The sequence below is a fragment of the Pyrus communis genome, chromosome 3 (genome assembly GCF_963583255.1).
Source record: "Pyrus communis chromosome 3, drPyrComm1.1, whole genome shotgun sequence".
NCBI classification, from domain to species: Eukaryota; Viridiplantae; Streptophyta; class Magnoliopsida; order Rosales; family Rosaceae; genus Pyrus; species Pyrus communis.
In genome coordinates this window covers 19,886,363-19,901,273 of record NC_084805.1, presented here as the reverse complement: position 1 = coordinate 19,901,273, position 14,911 = coordinate 19,886,363, and the positions used below count along the sequence as shown (strand labels likewise).

The 14,911-nt window shown below is 36.3% G+C and overlaps 2 protein-coding genes across 3 annotated transcripts; both read right to left on the bottom strand.

The window, feature by feature from the left end:
* Window positions 1–3,786: 3,786 nt before the first annotated feature.
* On the bottom strand, window positions 3,787–6,303 carry LOC137729139 (thioredoxin-like fold domain-containing protein MRL7, chloroplastic). Of its 2 annotated transcripts, none has more exons than XM_068467980.1 (5): window positions 5,479–6,303; window positions 5,207–5,318; window positions 4,999–5,112; window positions 4,814–4,891; window positions 3,787–4,063 (listed from the first exon to the last, which is right to left on the bottom strand). In XM_068467980.1, the coding sequence occupies exons 1-3, from the start codon at window positions 6,223–6,225 to the stop codon at window positions 5,009–5,011; spliced, it is 963 nt and encodes a 320-aa protein (XP_068324081.1). In that variant the 5' UTR covers window positions 6,226–6,303; the 3' UTR covers window positions 3,787–4,063; window positions 4,814–4,891; window positions 4,999–5,008. The 2 variants fall into 2 exon arrangements, with proteins under 2 accessions (XP_068324081.1, XP_068324082.1); XM_068467981.1 differs by lacking the exon at window positions 3,787–4,063 and adding an exon at window positions 4,143–4,335.
* Window positions 6,304–11,365: 5,062 nt separating this feature from the next.
* On the bottom strand, window positions 11,366–12,468 carry LOC137729685 (uncharacterized). Its single transcript, XM_068468689.1, has one exon. The coding sequence runs from the start codon at window positions 12,100–12,102 to the stop codon at window positions 11,674–11,676; it is 429 nt and encodes a 142-aa protein (XP_068324790.1). The 5' UTR covers window positions 12,103–12,468; the 3' UTR covers window positions 11,366–11,673.
* Window positions 12,469–14,911: the final 2,443 nt, after the last annotated feature.

Sequence of the window (14,911 nt, the reverse complement as noted above, 5' to 3'; positions counted from 1 at the left end):
TATAAAGAGAATACAAAAGGTGAATAGTTATTTTGGTGTCATCAAGTTTCAACAAAAATGCTTCCAAGACAAAAAAACTTCAAAAGTATCCCAAAATAATGCATCAAATAAGGTAAGTGCATTTTCATCATTTTAGCAGTGTTTTTTTTAATAATTAATTTTTTTGTGCTTTTTTATTTTTTAAATTAGTGTCTCACAATAGGCTAGCAATAATGTGATTCAATTTCTCTATTTTTAAACACTTTCAAAACATCGTAAGAAACGTGTAATACCGGTTGTAAAAAAAAAATATTTCTCACGCGGATAATAATGTGATTAAATAAGTTGTCAAATGATTGTTGTTTTTTAACAAACGATATTATCTACACTAAGGAGGAGGGGGTGGGCTTAGCCCCACAATGGGCTAGCAATAATGTGATTCAATCAGTTGTTTATTAAATATTATTTTCTCTATTTTTAAACACATTCAAAACATCTTAAGAGGTATGTAATGCCAGTTATAAAAAATATCTTTTGCACGCGGATAATAATGTGATTAAATTAGTTGTCAAATGATTGTTTTTTTTAAACAAACGATATTATCTACCCTAAGGAGGAGGGGAGTGGGCTTAGCCTCACAATGGACTAGTAATAATGTGATTCAATCAATTGTTTATTAAATATTATTTTCTATATTCTTAATGTAAATTTTATAGAAACCGATTTTATTATGTGAATTTAGCTACTTTAATTGGTTTATGAGGGGTTTCTTCTAGCATAATCTAAAATTATTCATTTACTTCAAATATTTGACTTTCCTTTTGTCAATCTCCGCATATAAATACATTTAAAATGTGTAAATCACACGTAGCACGCCGTAATTCAAAAAATGTCTTATGCACACTTGTGAGCGCGTGCACGAATGCTAGTCTCAAGATAAAACTACCATCACAAGACTCGCATACACAAGTGATAGGAGCATATTCATGCGACTTAAATGGCTTGTTCTCGTGCATTTACGTTATGTTTCTCTCGTTATTTTAGTCCTTTATGCTTCTTTTGTGTGTTTTCAGGTTCTAAGGGCCTAGGGAGCAAGAAAGTGCATTTTGAGGCCATTTGGAGCATTTTTGGGCATGGATTGGATAGCTTATCCATGGAGCCAAGAGGATGGACGAATTTGAAGGCCTTGTATGCACTTGAAGACACAAAACAATGGCCCTAGCCCAATCACATAACACATTATGTCATACAAACCAACCTATTTTAGGCCCATTCTATGTACTTAAACCCTAGCCCTTTAAACTAGTTCATTTATCACTTATCAAACCATTCACTTATCACTCACCACATATCATTCACTTATCACTTAACATATCATTCACTCACATTTCCACCATATATTCTTTATTCCTTTCCAAACATCTCACATGCATTTCCACCTTCCTACTTCATCATTTCACCACATTCTCCCTCTTTAACTCACATGCATTCATCATAATTCACAACACAAAACAACTTCATTGCCGTGGGTTCCCATTTCCTATATGCCATTTTCAGATTTCCACCCACTAACCTAGTCATCAACACATGCACTTCCACCTTTCATCCACAATGATTCATGATTCATTCACTTTGCATCCTTTAATTCAAACACATACTTTCCCATTGTATAATACATCCACATGCATCTTTAACCAACAAACATTACAACCACATGCACAACCTCTCATTGCCGTGGCTTTCACATGCAAAAGCCATGCATTCACATGAATTTTCAGCAAGGAAACATCATTGCCGTGGCTTTCACATGCAAAAGCCATGCATTCACATGCATTTTTCAGCAAGGAAACATCATTGCCGTGGCTTTCACATGCAAAAGCCATGCATTCACATGCATTTTTCAGCAAGAAAGCATTCTTGCCGTGGCTTTCACATGCAATTCCATTTTCACATGCTTCCCTTGTTGTTTTTCATCATTAACCATCCACATGCATGCTTAAACAAATACTAATTCACATCTCCATTCCTCCTATAAAAACCCTTGCATTCTCATTCATAAACACACCTCAATTCATTCTCATTCACTCCCCATTACATATCTCTCCATTTCTCACACCACAACACAAACACACACCATCTTTACATCCTGAAATTCCAAGCCTTGCCGTGGGTTTCTTTCCATTTTCTATCTTTCCTCATCCATTTCCATAATTCCCCAATCCATTCAACACACCAACAACATCCCTTAGACCTTGTGCCATAATAACGAAGAAGAAGAGTGCCTAAACGTTCATACAATTCAAGTTTGAGTTGTTGGAATGTTTAGGTGTTTCTTTGATTTCAAAGTTTAAATTCAATTTTCTTTGTTTTGTAATGGAAGAGAAGAGTGCCTAAACGTTCATACAATTCAAGTTTGAGTTGTTGGAATGTTTAGTTGTCTCTTTGATTTCAAGGTTATGAGGAACTAAACCCCCTTTAGCTAGGGGGTGATTCGAAACTATGTTTATATTTGCAATATGAATTGATTACTTTTGGTTGGAATTTCATAAGTTGTGGATTCAATTCGTTTAACTGTTTGATTGATAACGTATTTATGTATGTTCATTGAGATTGCAAGCTTAATTTTCATGCATGAATATGACGCTTATAAAGAATCGCGTTAAACGAATTCTTGGCATAAGTTTCATGCGTATTCCATAGTAACGAATGCCTCGTCAATGTTTATGATTTCCGTTGGACTTAATGATCTTTGTTGAATGTCTCTATCATGCGTATTCCATAGTTAGGGACTTTGATTAAAGAATAATTTGGTTGTAATGCGTATTCCATTCAATCCAATGAATCTAGGGAAATCTGAAAGTTAATTTAAGCGAACCTAATTAACTTGGAGCATTGAGTTTCATAATTTATCGAAAGACCAACCGAAAATCAATCTTGTATTACAAGTGTAACATGTGTGGAGAATAACCCCTTGGCTATTCCATCATCCATATTTTCATCACATTCATATTTACGTTTATTCGTTTTACAATTTGCTTAGTTTATTAACTTGTTTTGTTATTTCAATTTTCGTCAAATCAAACTTCCCCCCCCTTATTTTGTTAAGTCTTAATCATTTGATTTGTCTTATTTTATGTTTTTAAAGTATTTGGAGTCTTTTGAACTTGTTTTGAGTCTTTTAAGTTTGTCTTAGTGTTTTAAAAGTTAGTTTTATTTATTTAAGTCAAGTGTTTAGCATCCCTAGTTAATCCCCGGTTAGAACGATCCCTACTTACATCATTACTACATTTGTCACAAATAGGGTTTAATTTGTATGCGTATAATGCTCGTATCAACAAGCCAATGAGGGATTTGCCGTTTGAACGTAGAAAGTAGTTCCAATTGATATGTCAATCCTACCTGAATTGACGTATGAATTTTCTGCTACCAAAGTTGACATTGACTTTAGCTGCTACCAATTTAATCTTTTAGTTATTTTATTGTGTAAATCCTATTAATGCGCCAATTATAGATCTTGAAAATTTATTTTAATTGATTTATTTTCAAAAATAGGTCCTATAACTGTCGTTTATAACACACAAAAAAGACATGGGTTGGAGGAAAAAAAAGTCTCACATTGCCACATCAACCTTCAAATGAAATATTTGAATATATTTTTGACATTTCTATTGAAGATGCTCTTACCAAGACTCTGGAATTCAACCAACCTTGTCGATCAATACTCAAAAGTCCAATGTTGCATTGGCGGGCTCACAAACGAGGCCTAGAACTACTGCGACAGTATAAATTAGATGTCACTAGACCAAATGAACAAACATTTATCGATACTATATAAGTTTCAGTTGTGGTTGAATTACAATAATGCAAAAGCCATTGCAAGAGTTACATAAAGGGGAATGATCTTATTGCGTTTGCTACATCTTATACACTTCCCATGCATGCTTAATCTTTCATCATTTCCACGGTAACCAGACGCACCAGCAAACGCCATTGCAGTTTTCCTCGTTAGTAACTTAGTACAGAGTCCTATGATGCTACACACACATAAGACGCTCACCTGATTCTTCGCATACTCCGTTGTGAACTGCCGTAACGGAAACAAAGCACGCATGTAGCATAATTAGTTTCAACTTTCACACATGAGAGTCATATGAGCTAAAACGTGAATAAAATGTGCTTCAATATTATAAAAGAAATGTGACACAAAGAAAGTGTTTAAGGATATCCCGCTGCACATTCACACGCATATATCAACTATCGTATGATAATATGAGTCCCATTGTGCATCCACATGTATATATCAACTACCGTACGATAATAGAAGAGAATGGTAAGAAATTATATAGGGACCTGCACCTGCCAGGAGGAGGACAAGGAGGAATCAACATGTTGTGGTATGAAGCTTTTCATTCCTTGACGAAAATGTAGCTTTTCTACTATAATTTTTTGTATCTTATCCGTTTCTAATTCTACGCCTATTGATAGAGTGCCTTCAATGCCTTGCCTCGTGTGAATTTTACAATCCGTGAATAATTGTTTTCATGTATATGATATTAGATTCTAAAATTGGTCAAGAAGTTTATGAGTCAATAATGCAACAAAATTACAGCCAATGGGTTCCATCTCTGTACCTAGTCCTTTTTATTGTGTGAATTTAGCATCTCGCATAACCATTGACACTATAGGAGTGATATCAATTACGCTCGGAATGACAGAAACATGAAATTTATTATATCAGTGTAGATAAAGAAAGATATCAAACATACATAACGATAATTTGTTACCTAATTAACAGTCATTCAAGAGCAATATCCAAGGGATCAACAGCTTTTACCTGCAAATGCAACCTACTTTTGATCGTGCTCCATGCTTCAAACTTCTAAGTAAACCAATGATCTCACCAGCGCATAATCTGATGCATGAGGCCAAAAATCATTATGACCGATAATAAAGTCACCAAGGCTGAGCTCGTAATCAAGTATAAACACAAGAATATTAGTCGGTGCAAATTTTAGGTACCAGAATGCCATTAGTAAGGCGAAGATAACTCATTCACATCAATCCAGGATGGCCTCTTTGCATTGTAGTAGAAATGCGCAATCATCGGAACCAATTCTTCTGCAGTCCGAATATCTGCAAAAACAAAATCAAACTTAGCACCAAGAAAAGATAGTAATTCGCAAACAACCAACAAAAACTGATTGAAACCCACGAATCCGTTTCCAACCTTTCTCTCTGTACAAGATCCTGTTTCCTCGTACAAACAAAATCTGAGGACAGTCTCTAACTTTAAGAGCATAAGCCAAATCTCTCTCAATGTTGATGTCTATCTTAACTGACTGTCGAATGCAAAAACACAAATTGAAGGTAAAGTTACCATTTTTAACAGCATTCATCCATACAAAAACACAAACTGGAGGTAAAGTTACTAAATTTAACAACATTCATCAGTTAAATCATTGCAACATGGGAAATTAACGAGTTCGATAACACGCATACCCGAGGAGGCAATCGATCTTTGGCATTCCAATAGACCTTGACCGCCTTTTCGAGCTCCTTCAACGCCTTCCAATTCTCGCTTGCTCTGTTGTACCTCTCAAAAACAAGAACGAGAAGAGGACTAGGGTGAAAGGCAAAGCTCTCCCACTCCAAGCAATTGATCTCCTTCACCCAATTGTCTTCAACCTCGCCTTCCCAATCAATCTCAACCCCATTTTCACCCACTACGTTTCGAATCGGGTGGTTCTCGAAGTACTCCGAAGCCCGAATCCCCCACCCCACATCGGCATCCAACGGCCAATCCTTGCTCTCCTCCTCAACCACCATGCTCTTCTCACTTCCAAAACCCTCATACTCATCATCCTCCCCATCATCGTCCACTTTCCCCTTCATTACTCCATCTTTCTTCTCAACAATTTCTGGGTTCTGCTCTCTGATCGACGCAAACGTCCGATCGAGTGACTCCCGCACGTAATCTTCGACCGCCGCCGCTTCGCTTCTGCGCCCGCGCCGGGGCTTTCTCGGAATCGTCGCTGGAAACGTCTCGCCTGGCTCGTCACCCTCGTCTTCAGAAGTTTCGGTCTTTGGGCGCTGAGATTTCGGTTTGGGATTGGAGCGAGCTTTGAGGCAGGACTCCGAATCGGGTTTTCTCGAAGTAGCGTAGCAAGGAAGAGAGTTTAGAGTGCGGGTGCAGTGCAGAGGGGAAATATGTAGTATCGACGGGAGACAAGTTTGAATGCGCAGCATTTTGTTGGCGGTTTTCAGCGAGCAGCCCAAGTGTTTGTGGAAATGCCTCACCCAACTCAACTGACAAGGAAAACCGCGTTTTTCCTTTTCCCTCGTTTTCTTATAGCCACTTTCTCCTGTCTAGACGACACCTCGGTTGTTTTTTTTTTTTTTTTTGAACAAACTGATATTATCTACCTTAAAGAGTGAGAAAGTGAGTTAAGTCTTACAATGAATTAGTAACATTATGATTAGACCTCTCTCTTACAAATAAAGATGAATATAATACTAAATGGTCATCAATTGTTAAATAGGACTAAAACGAAAACGACTCTATTTGTTTGTTAAATAACGACTTGAGATCATTTTTAATGTATAGAAGTCATGATCTTGTTATGTGCAAAATTCAATCAACTTTCCGCAGGGATTATCCAGTCACTTGATAATGGTTGGCTTGGAGCTTAAGGGTGTGTTTGTTTGACCGGATTAGGAGGGACTGGACTAGACTAGACTAATTGCTAGTGTAGTTTCATGTTTGGTTTACACAAGGATTAGGTTTAATGGGATTAGACCGGACATGCTTCGACTAAGTCCTTCGTTAGAGGGGCTTAGGGAGACCCCCCAATTAGCAGGGGACTGCTAAGACCGTTCACATCCCTTCCTCCTCGCGTCCTCGTCCAGCCATCCTACTCGCATGTTTGTCCTGGTTTGCTCGACCAAACTCGTAGGACCAGCCCACCAACAGCGACGATCGTCGACGAGATGTACAAATTCTCGGCTCCGCGCTTCTTTGGGCTTAGTCTGGCCTACATAAAAGATAAGAACGACGACGATAGGCACAAGGCTGAGTCTGAGCTCTCCACCGCCGGCGGCATGGCCATTCACGTCGATTGGAGGAGGGGATGGGGGTGGGTCATCGAAGAAGAGAGGTTTGGAGGGGGATACGATGGTGGGGTCGAAGGAACAGGGACGAATTTGGTTGACTGAGATCCGCAATTGAAAATGGAGGCTCGCGGTTGGAGGTTTGATTCACAAATGGAAGCCTCAATGATGCAGATGGAGGCCTGATTTGCTTACCCTTCGTGGGAAATATATTGCCAATGTGTGGCTTTTGAGAAATTGAGGTTGTAAATCTTTGGTTTTTAATTGAGAACATGAATTTTTGGGGTAGATTATGAGTTAATTTGCCAATTCTTCCTCTGGGTAATATGCAATTTAGAATTTGATTGTAAGTTGGTTGAAATTGATTGAAATTTTGGTAGAATTTGGGAATTGGAAATTTTAGTTGAAATTGAAGTTGGTAGAATTTGGGAACTGGAAATTTTGATGTTGGTTGAAATTGAAGTTGAAGAAAATAACATGGATATTTTTTTACATATCACCAGTTGTTTTTTCCTTTTTTTTTATAATTATTCTGCTTTTTAGTCTGACACTGCACCAAATACTTCACTGAATCAATCCAGCTTAGTCTAGTCTAAGCCAGTCCAGCTTAGTCCCTGAAGCTAGTTCACTCCGAGATATTCCTGTGCAACAAACGCACCCTAAGTGTTTAGTGAGGGATTCGGCATGTGTGCTTCGGTAGACTTGCCCTTAGCAGGTAGCAAAGACTTGGTAGTTTCATGATTGATCACATATGGTACAAACAGTGCTCCTCCAAACTTTCAAGTGAGGAAGAACTTCTTAGTTGGCGACTTAGCATGAGTTATTTTTCCATGATGACGTGAAAGAAAATTTTAGAACAAGTGAGGAAGCTAGACTTCTAGAAAAAGTTGAGCCATTTTGTGCGTACCAGAGGACGAAATGAATTGATCTAATTGAAGGATGCAAATTTAGTAAAAAATTTCAAGCATTGCAGATTTGACCTCTGCTAGCTAATCTGGTCCATGACTTATCACTTCAAAGAGAATGGTATCACGAGCAATCCTTACCGCTAAGCCGTGACATATAAGTTTTTTAAGTCAATTTCCAACATTACGTTTTATCAAATTTCTAAAGTTTTGAGGATGTTTTTTTCCCTTATTTTGTTTCATATTAGGATTCATGGCAAGCTAAGGATTAAGCACATTAGAAAAACATCTTTCCGTGGTGCTACGCTTATTATCTTTTGAAAATTTGACGGGGGATGTGTTGACGAATTTGCCCGAAGTCAAATTGATGTTGGGAGGATTCCTCAATATTTTTAGGGGAAGTGAATACATAGAAGGTTTATTCAATTGGGTCTAGGTTGTGAGCGATTCTGCGGGACAATATAGACCTCAAGAGAAGATGATCAAGACTACCTGTCGCAAGCGACCCTTTATCATAGTGATGGAAAAGAGTAGAGCTCTTACATGACGGTATAAGTTTGAACCCCGTTGACGGCTAATATAACATCTAATATACCAAAAATAAATAAAAATTGACTACCTACCATTTAAAGTGAATCAATTATTATTTTTTTTCAGAATTGACTAAAAAAAAACCGAGGCCTTATAATGAGGAAGAGGATCTTCTCCGCATCCACTTTGTAGGGATCTTAGGGATTCCCACATCCTAGCCGTTCATTGTACATCGTGCGACCAGTTTTTGTTAAGTACTATTTGTGTTTAATTTTAATTATAAAAAATCAAATGATTTCTGACCGCACAATAACGATGAATAGTTAAGATGTGAGAATCCCTAGAATTCTGAATCCGGATAGAATCCAAATCCTAAAGAAGCGACTTATATTGTAAAGATATTTTTTACTCTCAAATAATGACAAAACAAGAGATGAAGACATCACAAATTGACAAGATGGGGGAATATTTGGTGGTGTAAAGATGACATTCTGTGTCCGCATTAATTTTGTTGTGGCGGTGTTTAAGATAACACTTTCACTTGGTTGAAGCGTCATTTGGATGTATCCCCTTTCACTGCTTTCGTCTTGGTCTATCTTTCTTGGTGTTTGCTTCTCAACAGGCTTTCGTGTACCTATTTGGCTTCTTAGCCCTCGAATGAAGTTCCTAGTTTCCCCCCAAAAAAAAAAAAAAAAGATGTTCCCAAATTGATATATAATATTTTGTTCATATTTCTTTTATTTATTTATTTATTATTATTGAGGAAGATGTGAGAGTTCAAGACTATTATGATAATTTAGTAGAGTGAGGAGTTTTGAAACCAGAGTGCATGGGTAAAAATCTAACACTCAATCCACTAAGAGCTCGTTTGGTGGGCTAGATGAAATTGAGCCTTAGAGATCCGGTTCAATTGGTAGGATCATGTAAGACATGACTGGTAATCCATGTATAAGGATATGTTAGATAACTTACTTTATTGTGGATTCATAACCCATCATGTCAAGTTCTATTTATCTCCCATTTTGACACAATAAATAAAGAATTGGACTCAAGTCTATTTTAATTTGTCACAACCTATCACAACCAGCCCACTAAACATGCCCTAATATATTAGACCACATGTCTTATTTCATGTCTGCTTATACATAAGGAGATAGTTTGGGAATGATAGCACTATTCATATACTTATTTTTATCTCTCACATACTCTTGTTAATTTTTTATCATTGATCTTCTCCAATTCATTCGAGTTGATGATCGAAAATTGAGATAGATTTATGAGAAATACAAATGAATGTGTCGATATCACTACCCTTAAGAAAAGAGTTCAAAATCTTATTTCTTGCTGGACTATGCAAAAATAAGTTAAAAACTTGATACAAAACCTACAAAAACCTAAATATTGTATATATAATAATGGGAATTGTTATTAATATTCTAAAAATTTCATTCTACATTCCTCATAAGTGTATTTTTCTTTCTAATTATAGAAAGTTTGGAGTGTCAAATAAGATTTTTAGAATACTAATAACATTCCCTAGAATAATAATTACAATAATTATACCAACTACAGCATGTTAAATATACGTATGTAGCTATCACATCCATACACCAATTACATAAGTAGTATATAATACGTTAGAATCTTTTCATATGTAAGACAAGAAGAACAAAAGAACGATAACAGCGAGTATAAAACAACTACAAATAAATTAACGTAGGTAAGTGATTCTCGCACTATCGTGTTTCTTCTACGAACTCTGGTTTATTTATATCCCTGATTCTCTTTTAATTTATTTAATCTAACCGTTAGAAATAAACGGGTGTGTGTAGGAGGAGAAATCAAGTATGAGAAAATCACTTTCCATTAACAAAAATGTTACTCATACCACATATTTATATAATCTTTTTAACAGAGATAAAATCCACGTGTGTTAGTGGTTCGACCTTTCTTATAAAGATGGTACAAATATGTGGTAAATTTAGCATTACTCTTTCATTCCTTGTATTATCGGTTTATATTTTAATCTAAAGTACATACAACATGGGCGGCTAATATTGTTGTTGAACTATTATTTGATGGATTAATATATGGTGTCCGATTAATTTACTTCCAAGCGTTTGGATGCCAATGTCGTTTTAGGTGTGGGGTCTCTGATCTTGGATTTTGTTATTGTTAAGGTAAATTTCTATATTTATAAATATTGCAAAGATGACTTTTGTGTATAACTATTTGAGGTGTCAGATCAGCAGAAATTTAGACGAGGAGGAGCCTTAAAAGGGCGAAATTTGGAGAGGAGAAAGGGTTCGGAACCGCCTTGATCCTTAGGTTGCTCCTCCTGTATGCAAGACCAAACCTCAAGTATTATGACGATGTAGGCCCTTGAAAGCTAAAAAGGGTTTTTATATTCTTATGAGTAATGCACAATTAGAATTTTGAGTAGCCAATAATAACTCCTTTTGTTTAAATATAAAATTTACGAAAAATGATTTCACGCTGTTCTTTTTTCTCGGCACTCCTTAGCTTGTTTATGTTCCTTAATTCACCTTAATTTCACCCGTTGACTTATTCGATTTTGTGTGGCTAGAAAACAGAGAAGAGCAAGGGATAAAAAAAATGAATGTGTAAACCATTTTCCATAATGTAATAATGATACGATGGTAGGGAGAAAATTAAGATCATGCTAACTTTAGACTACAAAATTATGCATACGTACATCAACGAGAAAATGTTAAGGAGACCTTTCTAAATTCTCTATCATCTCATTTTTTTATTAAAAAATATTGATACGAAATGAGCGTTAAACTACGAAGTGATAAAAAATTTAAAAAAAATCAGCAAGAGTATCTTGACATTTTTCTGCATCATTAATTGCATTGCTTGAAAAGTCAACACATTAAATTCTCATAAAATTTCCCATTTCTTTTGTGAAATTGATCAGAAATTTTATCATACATTTGGATGACAAGAGAGAGACATACACCATTCAGAAGGTAATGCCTACCTAAAAGCCCCTGCAACTACATAACAATTTTCTTTTTGCATTTTGCCCCCTACAAAAATCCTATTTTCCATATTGGAGCCAACAATGCCAGATGGATATTTTAACCTTGCAGTCGACGCGTGCCCCCACAAAGCTCTCTCCTTTCCCTCACAACTGTAATATCCGAGCGAGCTGAGTTGGGTTCACAATGCCAGCCAAGTGGGCCCCTTCCGTCTTCAGCAAATCAGCGACTTCCACGTATCTCTCCAAGTTCTCCAACTTCGGCTCGGCTTCGATCTTGCTGCTGCCGCTGACGCCCGAAGGAGCCGGCTCGGCTCTGGACGGGTCCCACGGCTGCCCGAGGAGGGTGCCTTTGGTTAGGAACTCGTGCGCCAGATAGCCAGCCAGGAGCTGTCCGGTCGGTGGGGCCGGCTGGGACGGCTTGGCTTGGGGCGGTGGGGCCGGCTTGAGATTCTTGGTCTTCTGGAGCGCGTGGAAGCCACTCTCCTTCTCCTTGCGCTTGTTGTTGTTGGTATTATTTGACGCATTGGTCGTCGAAATCCGACGAGGTGGCAAACGCATCGTTTTGGTGTTCATGATGATGGCAATCCGGGTGCATGCCACGTGCGCAGCAGCAGTTCATGAAAAACGCGCACCACAAATCCAAGGAAGAAAAAAATAGAAAGGATAATAAATGCGATTGAAAATAAAAATGTTAGGCGAGTAAAAACCAAAACGTCAGGATCAAGGGGGTAAACGGTAACTTCACAGTAAAAAGGAAACCGACTCTGGGATAAAAGAGGAAATTAGGAAAAATTCAGGACCCACCAAATAAATAAATATAAATTATAAATTAAAAGGAAGAAAAAGAAGAAAATATCTGGATTGGAGAGGAGAGGCCGTACGAAAATCGGCCGGAACCTGGAGACGGATTGTCGCAAAGAAGAGAGAGAGAAGAGAGAGAGAGGAGGGGAGAGGAAACAAATGGAATAGAGGAATGGAACGAGGGGTTGGGTTCTCTATATTTATAGATGTGGAGTTGAAAGATTGCCCATGATTTTATAACGAAACTACGAGAATGCCTGGATGAATAGAATGACGAAAGTGCCCCTATGTTTATATGGAGGTTAGGGGTTGGCAGGTCAAAAACCAAGTTTAGATTAGAATCCTGTTTAGCCCCAATAATGTAAGTTTGCGTGCCACACCACCAAACTATTTTTCATTTTGTTTATAAATGTTTTCACTAATCGGATCCGATGTGGCAAAGGATTTACATCCCATTGAGAAAAATATTTATTATTAGTGATACTATAATTGAATACGATAAAATGGTTGAATAGCGTAGTTAAGTCCGATTAAATCTGACTCTTACAATGAGGGTGCCGAACTCAAATAGTAGATAGTATTTGTCTCTATACACAAGATCGGAGTTCGAATCCTCTTTGCTTTTTATTAGTGATACTATAACTGAATACGATAAAATGACTTGGATAGTGGGGTTAAGTTCGATTAAATCTGACCCTTACGATGAAAATATCGATTTCTAAGAGTAGATGATATTTGCCTCTATACACAAGTTCGGATTTCGAATCCCCTTTGATCTCACTTGTAACAAAATCTTAGGTGCAGAGTTGTTGCAGAAGAAAATAAATTTTGCTGTGACTTTTTTTAAGTGCAATGCACTCTTAAAGTATAGACTTTTTGCTCTTGCCTCTCACAATTCCATGCTTGCTTAATACACCTTCGGTGGCTTTTATATAAAATTGTGAAATGGGCTAGTCCAACTTGGAATATAATTAGGTTTCACATTTTTTTTATATTCTATTTAAAATTTTAGTATTATTAGAGGAAGGGAGAAAAGTTCGAAACTATTATAATAATTTAGAAAAATGGGGGTTGCAAATCCAGGACGCATAAGTAAAAAACTAACATCCAATCCACTAGGATACTTGACTACATGCAAAAAAGTTATATGTACCGAAACTTATCCAACCTACTAGATTCGAACCAGCGACCTAAGGCAGTTTTGCTTTTTTTTTTTTTTTTGAATAAACAATATTATCTACACTAAGAAGCTGAACGAGTGGGTTAGGCCACACAATGGACTAATAATAATGTGATTCAAATTCGCCTTTGGTGAAAATCGAACCTAAGATCTCTCACTTATAAGTGAAGAGAAATACCACTAGACTGTATTACTAAATGGTCACATTATTCATTAAGAAAGTTTCACATAAAAGTATTATTTGACTTAGAACTTGAGATATATTAACAATTTAACATAATTGAATTGAAATTAATAAATATGTCATGGTAACACAAATAATGAATGGTTAGGTTACTCTGTAATAGTAAATAGGATTTTATTTTAATTTATTGACTCGAACTTTTTTTAATTAAAAAAAAATAGGACCAAAAGATTCGAACATATTTGAGAGAAAAAGTATAAATAGACTAAAAAGTAGTTAGTTTTCGCAAATTTTCATTTAGCGAATGACTGAAAATAAGTTTGGTTGAAAATGAAAAAAATCATAGTCTTAAGTTTATAGCATGAGCTTGTAATTAAGCATGACATTAAAATGATTGGTTGTATAAAGATTTAGATCAAAGAGACTATAAATTCATTACCACCTCGGGTTGAGATCACATTAAGCATGCTCTTGGCTCTCGAGTTATTAAGGCATTCCCGCCTCTTTGATTGAGGTGTAGCAAACCACTTGCTCAAATTAAAAAAAGAAGAAGTTGATAGTGCTTGAGAAGTCAAATTAGTGTTAAGTCGTCATTAGGATTTGGAACAAACACTACATGTCGTTGTTGAAAATTCGAATTTGAGCTGATTACTACTTATGTGTAATGAGTATATGGGATGTTACATATATTGTTTTCATGTTGATGGAATTCATACAATCACCAAACTTCCTCACTTGTTACATTATTTCAAAATGTCGATAACATATATTATGTGTTGTAACGGCATGTGGTGGTTAGATTCAACACATATATCGTTTATTCTTACACAGTATTATAATGCGATTTTTAACTTAAAATTAATTGGCAATAGAAGAATATGTTTATAATCAAGGTTTTAAAGGACGTTAGTCGTGCTTCAGGTTAGGGTCTAGCGCCTAGGTGGCTAGATGAGGTCTAGATGAATTTAAGTAAATTTAATATATCGTATAAATAAGTGTCTATTTATACTTAAAAAAAAATACATAATTGTATTGGGATACGTAAATTGCTAAGTAGAATGACATGCAAATTACAAAGTATTAGAAAAAATTGAAAACATGGGAACAAGCATATAATGAGTGTTCATTCAAATATTTAACAAGTCTCTCACAATTTAGTGAAAAAAAAATTAAAATTAAAAATAAAAGTTATCTATGTTCTATCTAAGTGAGAGCCG